The sequence below is a fragment of the Argentina silus genome (assembly GCF_951799395.1).
Source record: "Argentina silus genome assembly, chromosome: 1".
In the NCBI taxonomy this organism is placed as follows: domain Eukaryota; kingdom Metazoa; phylum Chordata; class Actinopteri; order Argentiniformes; family Argentinidae; genus Argentina; species Argentina silus.
Window position 1 is genome coordinate 32,945,275 of NC_139655.1, and position 9,455 is coordinate 32,954,729.

Consider the following 9,455-nt stretch of genomic DNA (forward strand, 5'->3'; position numbering starts at 1 on the left):
GTGTGTGTGTGTGCGTGCATGTGTGTGTGAGAGACAGAGCTGCACAGTATGTGGTTGTTGACCTGAGGCCGAATTTCCATTGTCACACCTTGTGGAGTTGAGCTTAACTCCATTCCTAAATCAGGTGCTTCAAGTCATACAGTCTATGTTTTCATGCTTGTCAGTTCCACCCATAGGGATCCCCACTAGGGATCGAGAAGATGGCCAAACTTTTGGATTTGTGATAAGCACAGATAATAATAATAACTTGCACACACCGGTAATCAAAATGGTTGCTATCAAGAGCTGTTGACTGATCTTACAACTTGGATCAGTTGTAAGCCTAGATCGATGTGAGGGACAGGGCGTAACCAGCGGGGATGGAAACTCAGATCTTCTGCTTGCCAAACCCAAGTGTCTACCGTTATTATGGTAAGATGGCTGCCATTACACCAAGAGGACATATTTGCTGTCTGAGGGTGACATTTTGGATTTACAAGTCTCCAGAGAGTGAAGTCACAGCACAATGGCATAGCCAACACCGTCTCGCTGACAGGGGCAATACGGTGATAGCTTCTCAAAACCTTCTAGTACGGTTTGAGAGCTTGTACCGTATCGAGTCACTCAGATTTACTAACACAGGGGATCTGGCGTGGTTTTTCGGTCCAGCTAATTTGAATGAGATAAAGAATTGGAAAATAGAGGAAGCTAGTTTGAACGATGGAGGTCTGTGCAGCCTCCAGTTGGGGGTATACTTCACACAGTGGTCTCAGCTCAAATGAAACAATGACAAAAAATGACTCTCTTTCATATACAGCATCTGTATCTGATGAAAGCTCCACAGGCATTGCTCAATCAAGGCAATTCCCTATCTGTCCTAAATAATAAGCCAATTTCAGTCTGCATACATGAACAAAGACTCATCATGGCAGCAAAGCAAATAAGGCCCCCCCCCAACAGTCCCCATTGAGACGTCAAGATGCTCTGATTTCGCCTGCACAAAGGAACGATTGATTTCTCTCATTTGAGCTGAAGAGGTCTTCTAAGGTTGTGTGTGTGTGTGTGTGTGTGGGGGGGGGGGGGGGGGGGGGGGGTGCTGTTTCTGAGAAGTTTGCCTCTGGTTTGCCTCTGGTTGCACATGGGGGAGCCTTATCTGCTTTACTGGTATGACAAGTCTTTGTTCATGTTTGCAGAGGTGCCTTTAGAGAGAGAGAGAGAGAGAGAGATCTTCTGCTTCCTCATTAGCCCTACTGATTTATCGACAAGCTTCTGAGATGGCCCCTCTCACCCCTTCCCCCGGCTCCATCTCATCTCTGGGTGTTTGTAGATCTGAGAAATGTATAGCACTTGCAATATTGTCAGAAGCTACCCTAAGCCTTTTGGGAGGCTAGGTGGAGTCCTCACCATCATCCCTATATTGTAGTTTAATCTCACCAGGTCCCTTCATATCTACAAACACCAGAAGGTTGATGTTGGAGATAGCAGAGAGCAGAGGGGTTCTTTTATTCTGTTCTATAGTTTCGAGTCTGTTTGCTGCGTGTGTAGGGGACAGTGTGACAACGGTACCTCAAAAGTGGCCTAACCCTGGTCCTGTGTGTGTGTGTGTGTGTGTGTGTGTGTGCGTGTGTTCCAGACAGTATGCCAGCGGAGCCAGGCCTGTCCCAGGTGGATGGCGTCAACTCAAACTGTGCCATCTGTGGGGACAAGGCCACAGGCAAGCACTACGGAGCCTCCAGCTGTGATGGCTGCAAGGGCTTCTTTAGACGCTCCATACGGAAGAGCCACATCTACTCCTGCAGGTACACAACAACAACAACAACAACAACAACTACAACAACATACACATAATAACAACATCAATGCTACATACTGTTCTGGTGCTAGAAACTGCAACATTGTCAAAACCAATTCTACAGTACTGACATTACCACAGAGTGGATGTTCCCATTACTAGATGATCAGGGGCATATTTGTATTAGCATTGCACAGGTTCTTATTTGAAGACTGGTTATGAACTTGGTGATTGGTGCAACACAAGCTGTAGTGTCACTTTCTGTGGTTTGCCACATTGTATTTACTGCAGCAAGGTGGGAAAAAATAGTTGACAGGAAACGTTTGTGAATTGTCTGCGTCTTCAGGTTCAGCAGACAGTGTGTGGTGGACAAGGACAAGAGGAACCAGTGTCGCTTCTGCAGACTCCACAAGTGCTTCAGAGCTGGAATGAAGAAAGAAGGTAGGATTCATCATACCAATCTCACGTAGCCATACCTCCAAATCACGTCGTTCTTATGCCTCCTTTGGAGGTCTGGAGAAATGGTTATTAGTCGATTCAGTTTGGATGGAGTGCTGAGAGAGGGGCTGCGAGAGGTCACATTTTGATTTGATTTGATTTGAGAAGAAGTGATGATTCAATGTTTTGCAAATTACTTAGTGTTGGCCAATTAGCTAAAATTGCTAGCAAGCTATATTTTTTTATTTTTGAATATGGACATTGCTGATGTGGTTTCATTTTTCCTGGAATTATAATTTGGTTGTTGGAACACTACCCACATGGGTGAAAATGATTGGCTGTTCCGTTTTGAGCTGCCTATTGATTGGTTGGGAGTGTGGCAAGCACCTTACAGGTCTCCAAGCCCCCGCTTACGCACATATGAAAAATCACTGAAGCTCAATATGAACATGCTTATTACGATAACTAAAGGGCCAGTTCAACATCTAACACAATAGAAACACAATAGAGGATATAATATAATATAATATATTATAATATAATAGAGAATTCAATTCTGCAAATGGGTCAACAAGGGCAGGAGCTGATAAGGGCAGTCTCAGCAGATTTGAAACATTGGCATTGTTTATGTCACAAAGGAAGACTTGTGTATGATCATGTCATATTGCTGAGTCTACCTTTAAAACCTTATTCAGGGTGCGTTAGACCATCTATAACATTTAATCATACTGTTTGCGTTAGTTATTGCTAATATTGAAGAGTGACTATCCTTTGTTGTCCTATGATGATGAACGGTAAACTTATGACTCGTTGGTGAACAACTGATTGCACTGGGAGTGGACACACACACATAGCCAGGCAGTGTGAGGAGTGTGAGGAGTGTGAGAGGGCCCGAAACAGGCTGTGCCATAAAGCGGGAGATGATTACTCAGAGAGGGCTGTGTGTGTGTGTGTGTGTGTGTGCGTGTGTGTGAGCGTGTGTGTGAGCGTGTGTGTATTTGTGTGTGTGTGTGTGTGTGTGTGTGTCTTTATGACGGGTATAACCTTGGCATGGAGCTTTTATGACACCCAATCATGTGCTTTTCAGACATGTTGTTCTAGGTTGCTATTGGTTAACGTTTGACTTCTGGCACCTATTTTACCCTGGGTAGTTTTCTTCTGAACTGAAAGTCAGCAAAAAGTGCAGATAGAATCCTGAGTCTATGAAGCTCTCTGATTAGTTTTTCTTCAGTTTTTTTCCATATACATGTACCCTCCACAATGGCTGTTTCCAAAAACTCTGAAATGGCTTCTATTTCTTGTCCCCTTTTCTTCTTCAACACTTTTATTACACACACGCACGCACACACGGATACACACACACACACTTGCACAAACACACTAATATGTGCCTGGTAGGTAAATCTAATGTGTGTGTGTGTGTGTGTGTGTGTTTCAGCTGTTCAGAACGAGAGGGATCGTATAAGCTCTCGCAGAAGCATCCAGGATTCACAAGATCTACCACCCATCACAGTACTGGCCCAAGCAGAGTCGCTGTCACAACAGGTAACAAACATGTGTGTGTGTGTGTGTGTGTGTGTGTGTGTGTGTGTGTGTGTGTGTGTGTGTGTGTGTGTGTGTGTGTGTGTGTGTGTGTGTGTGTGTTTGTGTGTGTAAAATGGCTAAGGATGCAGCAAATGACGAATGAGTGATCTAATCTACATGCTCATTATCCGGTCACTGAGGCGATAGTTAATGTCACCAGCACATCCAATCATCTGCATGACTGCACTGATGACTAATGTGTGTGTGTGTGTGTGTGGCTTTAGTATAACCATGTAGATTATTTGTTGACTAAGAATGAAACCAACAGCCTGTGACAGAGGAAAGCATTTATCTCTCTCTCTCTCTGACTCCTTTCTATCTCTCTCTCTCTCTCTCTCTCTCTCTCTCTAGATCAGTGTGTCCAGTAGTCCAGGTGGTTCAGTAGACATATCAGAACAGAAGTCCGCCAGTGTGAGTGATGTGTGTGACTCGATGAGACAACAGCTACTGGTACTGGTGGAATGGGCCAAGTACATCCCTGCGTTCGGAGAACTGCCTCTGGACGACCAGGTATAGAACCAGTGTGGAAAAGATTAGATAGCTCCACACATGTTTTGGGACAAGGACAAGGACTAGTAAGTCCCTGTTCAATCGAGAATTTCTATTGGAATTTCTATTTCTATCTATCTACTAGGCTTAATCTGGGTCCAGGAACCTGGAACCCCCCTTGAGGTTCCTAAAGATTTCTACTTGCAATTTGACCGCTGTATGTCCTGGTAACAGTTGTAAATGACCAGGAGTGGGTTTCCCTTCGCATCTCTCTCTACAACCCGGGAAGGGTGAGACTACGGGGACCTTCCTGGCCAGCATGCCATTGAGAGCCAGACTAACACGGATCCTAACCTTAACTCCAATCTTAACCAAACCCTTAACCCTTACCTTAACTCATTTAGTACCAAGGGTGAATAAAGTCGCCCAAATTGTCAACTTTCTAGAGTGCCAAGGGTAACTATATTCACCAAAAATGCATAAATGACGATGCTTCATTTTGTAACCAATCAAAGTATTGTTGCTGGGTAAATACCACATAAAACACTTGGCACTCTAGTTGGTGAGTGTTCTAGAATTCTTTGGCAGTTAGTGGGTTAAACCTTAAACAAATTTCAACCCATTCGGCAATTCAACATTGGTTAGCTGGTCAGCCTTTATATAATTTTTTTCCTCTTTTCAGGAAACTCACCCTGGGTGTCGGTTTATGAGTCTGAAAGTAAACTAACAACTGTTTGATGTTGAGTGTTTGTTTTTGTTTTGTAGGTGAGTCTGCTCCGGGCTCATGCAGGTGAACACCTTCTACTCGGGGTCGCCAAGAGGTCAATGCCATATAAGGACATTCTGCTTCTCGGTAAGAACTGACCAATGAGCTGTCACCATTATGCTTCACTTAAGGCCAATCAGGCCCTGCGATGCTGTCGTGTGAAGCTTGATTTACAACCTGACATATCAGGGCTAACCAGCTATTGCCCTCCAAGAATGTTATATAATCTGATAATGATTGACTCAAGACTTCAGTGTATGAAGGTCTTTACAAATAGTCCTTTGCGGATGATCTGTAGAAACGTGGTGGTGAAACTATGCACTTTTATTTATGATGTGTATTAGTCTACACACACGCACACGCACACGCATACGCACACGCACACACACACACACACACACACACACACACACAGTGACCTCCTGCTCCTCACCCTGTCTGCCCCTGCAGGTAATGGTTGTGTGATCCATCGGAGCTGTTCGGAGCCAGAGATCAGCCGCGTGGCTCATCGCGTTCTAGATGAGCTGGTCCTGTCCTTCCAGGACACACAGATAGACGACAACGAGTACGCTGCCCTCAAGGCCATTGTCTTCTTTGACCCAGGTACTACCCTTCCCCCAGACCTGGGTCCAGAAGTATTGGAAAATAATGTGATTGTATGCTTGAGCCTGCCTGGGGTTTTGGGCTATTCCATCGGTTCTATTGTGCCAAACTAACTCAATCACGCACAGTTAAATCGTTGAAATGATGTCAAACACTATTTTAACCCAGGTACTGACCTTATCTTTGGGTGTCCTTTATTTGTTCAGGTTACAAAGTAAAAAAAATGTTGTCTTCTTCTTTGACTCAGTGACTTGAATTTAGAGGGAGACGCTTACTTTACCCTAAAGTGTGTTCACAATGACAAACCCATACTGCCAATAGCTTTCTATAAACCAATAATTTGCCCATAATTCTATAAACAAACTAGATTTGAATGGTTTTGTTAATCATTGACCTACTGTTCATATGACTACTACTCTTTCACTTTCCTGTTGAATTTACAGTAAGTATGCCTGGCCCAAACGCTTAACATATTGATCCCGGATACACAACCTTTGGCAATAATCCCATGACAGTCAGTTTACCTCCTATCAAGACATCTACCTAGTTCATCTATAGCCATTTCTGTTCTTTTCATCCATCCCTCCCTCCCTCCCTCACTAAAAGTCCCTGCGTGTCCCAGGTCAAGTTCAGATCATCAAGTTCGGATCATCATTCATCTTCGTTCTCTCTCCCTCCCATCCCTCATCCCTCCATTCATCCCATCCCTCCATCCTTCTCTCTAAATGCCAAGTCCCTGCATTCAGATCATACTCTCCAGTGCATATCAGTCATCCTCTCTCTCTCTCTCTCTCCCCCTCCATCTCCCATCCCATCCCATCCCTCCATCCCTCTTTCTCCAGATGCCAAGTCCTTGCGGGACCCGTCTAAGATCAAGGCCATGCGTCTGCAGGTTCAGATGAGTCTGGAGGACTACATCAATGACCGTCAGTATGACTCACGCGGTCGCTTCGGGGAGCTGTTGCTCCTGTTGCCCACTCTGCAGAGCATCACCTGGCAGATGATCGAACAACTGCAGTTTGTCAAACTCTGTGGCCTGGCCAAGATAGACAACCTACTGCACGAGATGCTGCTGGGAGGTAACGTAGAAATGTTCCATATGGAACATCGATAGATATCATAGATGAGTCAATTATCCTCTCCTGATGGCTCATTGGCTGGTTTCTCTGTCCATATCCAGGACTGTCGTCAGAGCCCGCCCACCTGCACAACCCAAGCCACACCCAGCTAGCTCAGGACCCTCTGACTGGACACACACTGGTCATCAGCGCCATGCCTGTCACACACGCTCAGCAGATAGGTAGGAGACACACGCACGCACACACACACACACACATATGCACATACACACACTTCAGAAGGTTTATACAACGTGAAAACATGTTCATTATTCATTTACTTGTCATCTCTCGCCCTCCCTCTCTCCATCTCTCTCTTCCTCCCTCTCTCCATCTCTCTCTTCCTCCCTCTCTCTCTTCCTCCCTCTCTCCATCTCTCTCGCCCTCCCTCTCTCCATCTCTCTCTTCCTCCCTCTCTCCATCTCTCGCCCTCCCTCTCTCCATCTCTCTCTTCCTCCCTTCCCTCCTCTCTGCAGCCTCACCAGACACCCCCATCCCATCTCCTCCACAGGGTCCTGGGCCAGAGATGTATAAGCCCTCCCCCAGCCCCTCCCTCCTCCTGCAGGCTCCACCCCTCCCACACAGACACACCCCAGAGTCCCCCCTCTGAGCCCCCACCCACCCACCCCCCTCCACCCTCGCAAATCCCCTCCCCTGTCCCCCTCCTCAAACATCTAGCTTTGGTATCGCCTTATTTGAATCATCCCCCGCAAATGATTTATAGGTGTTGAAACTGTCTAGAGGCTGCTCATTTAATCTGTCCAGTGTCAACTGACCCCCTAACAACATAGTAACAACTAAGATTTACAGCTAGAGTGGTGGAAGGGAGTTGGTAAACCAAATAGTTTATCGTCAAAGGGAAATTAGCAAACATATCCAAATGTATACAGATCTCGGTTCTATCCAAATAAGGACATGCACACGTTGTACATGCAACCACAACTCAATGCGTGTCTCATTGTGTGACTATAATGAATCAGTAAGAATGTTTGTGGGGATGTATTTTCTTTCTTAGTTTGGAAGTTGTAGATAAATCACTTGTAGAGATTATGATGATTTCTCTGAGCTCTCTCTCTCTCGTTGTAAATGGACTTTGTATTATAAATAGCCTTTATTATCCAGCTTTTTGTCCACGAATGAATATGGAATAAGACATTTTGAACACCATATTGTCAGCAGGAGCAGAAACGGACTCTTCAACAGACTGTACATCATATAATATGTAAACTGATGTTCTCAACTTCTTACCGTAATCAAGACATATTGTATTGTTTGGACATATTGTAGTAACGATTCACCGCGATGTTGGCTCCAAATCAGATGTTCCTATGCTCCTTGCAATGACTGTCCATCACATCAATGTTTGTGTAATCTTTTTAGGACTTTACTGTAAAATGTGTTATCATTGATGAGATTTTACTGCACTAAATGCTTTATATAAATTTAGAAATAATGTATATTTTGGAAATGTATATACCGGTATTGATTCAAATGGAACATTATTTTAAATAGATTGTTAGCTATTTTAAAGACTATTTGTTTCACTGTAGTGCACTTGAATGAATAAAGAGTTTTGAAGTACTGTGTTATGTACCTGTTAATGTTTAACCCTGTAAAGTGTGTGTAATAGACTACTGTCATGAAAGAGAGGGAGAGGGGCGCCACCCTGTGGTTAAGGTAGGTACAATTCAATGAAGAATATATATTTATAGGTACCCAAATAGAGATGGATAGAAACAATTTAGATACATGGACCATGGTTTGAGGAAAATAGACTGTCGTGAAATGGCAATACAGGCCTATACAGTAATAGAGACCACCCACATATCTGTCTTCGACTTCATTACCTTTTCCTTTCAAACTCATCTGTTCTTTATAGGTGTTCCATTGGACTGGTCTGGGTGGTTGGTTTCCACAGCCTTGTTGAAAAGGAATCAAGGGAACAGTGCCAGATGATGCTCATTCAGGCTTCTCATCTGAAAAACACACGCATGACAGTGAGCAAAACTAAAGAAAGCACTCCAAAAAGAGAGAGACCGGCAATGATTCTGTGTGTGTGTGTGTGTGTGTGTGTGTGTGTGTGTGTGTGAGTAGTGGATATAAAGCAGAGAGCTCTGGTGCTCTGTATATCATTCTGTATAGGTGAGTACTCTCTTTTTTAACGGAGAGATATGATGCTGTCTCAAATCAACATCCTCTTATAAACTCTATAATAGAGTAGCAGCCGGTGTCAGGTGCCTGACAGGAGTGTGTGTGTGTGTGTGTGTGTGTGTGTGTGTGTGTGTGTTCGTGTGTAGTTCAGAGTGCTTTCATAATGAACACGCTATCCCGGCGACGCCTGCTCCTCGCTCCGGCAGACAAACCTGTGCGTTAGCATGCCAGTCACATATCTCATCTCAGACTCACCGCTCGCCTCGCCTCGTCTCACTCTGACAGCCCCGTATTACACACCGGCAGGCCGCTACACCTGAGGAGTGAGGGAGGGATGAAGGGATGGAATAACCATTTCACTTCTCTCTTTTATTTAGGTACACATTATCTCGGTGTGGTGTCGGCGATGGCGAGGATGGGAATATAATGTATGGGTTAGATTTCGTATGCAACGGATTGCCGTGTTTTTTGTTGTTGTTTTTTTAACTTTCCCAATACCAAATCAACTCCAAGCCCCCTATACACCCAAGGCACT

At 44.6% G+C, this 9,455-nt stretch overlaps 1 protein-coding gene across 1 annotated transcript in view; it reads left to right on the top strand.

Moving 5' to 3' along the window:
* Window positions 1-7,379, top strand: part of hnf4g (hepatocyte nuclear factor 4, gamma) — a gene marked incomplete at both ends in the record, with an annotated part of 8,539 nt that extends 1,160 nt beyond the window's left edge. The window contains 9 exons of the mRNA XM_083665249.1: window positions 1,613-1,778; window positions 2,118-2,212; window positions 3,648-3,765; window positions 4,159-4,303; window positions 5,048-5,135; window positions 5,499-5,651; window positions 6,494-6,730; window positions 6,832-6,951; window positions 7,246-7,379. Of these exons, the coding sequence (XP_083521375.1) occupies window positions 1,613-1,778; window positions 2,118-2,212; window positions 3,648-3,765; window positions 4,159-4,303; window positions 5,048-5,135; window positions 5,499-5,651; window positions 6,494-6,730; window positions 6,832-6,951; window positions 7,246-7,379 (1,256 nt within the window). The remainder of the gene's footprint in view (window positions 1-1,612; window positions 1,779-2,117; window positions 2,213-3,647; window positions 3,766-4,158; window positions 4,304-5,047; window positions 5,136-5,498; window positions 5,652-6,493; window positions 6,731-6,831; window positions 6,952-7,245) is intronic.
* Window positions 7,380-9,455: the final 2,076 nt, after the last annotated feature.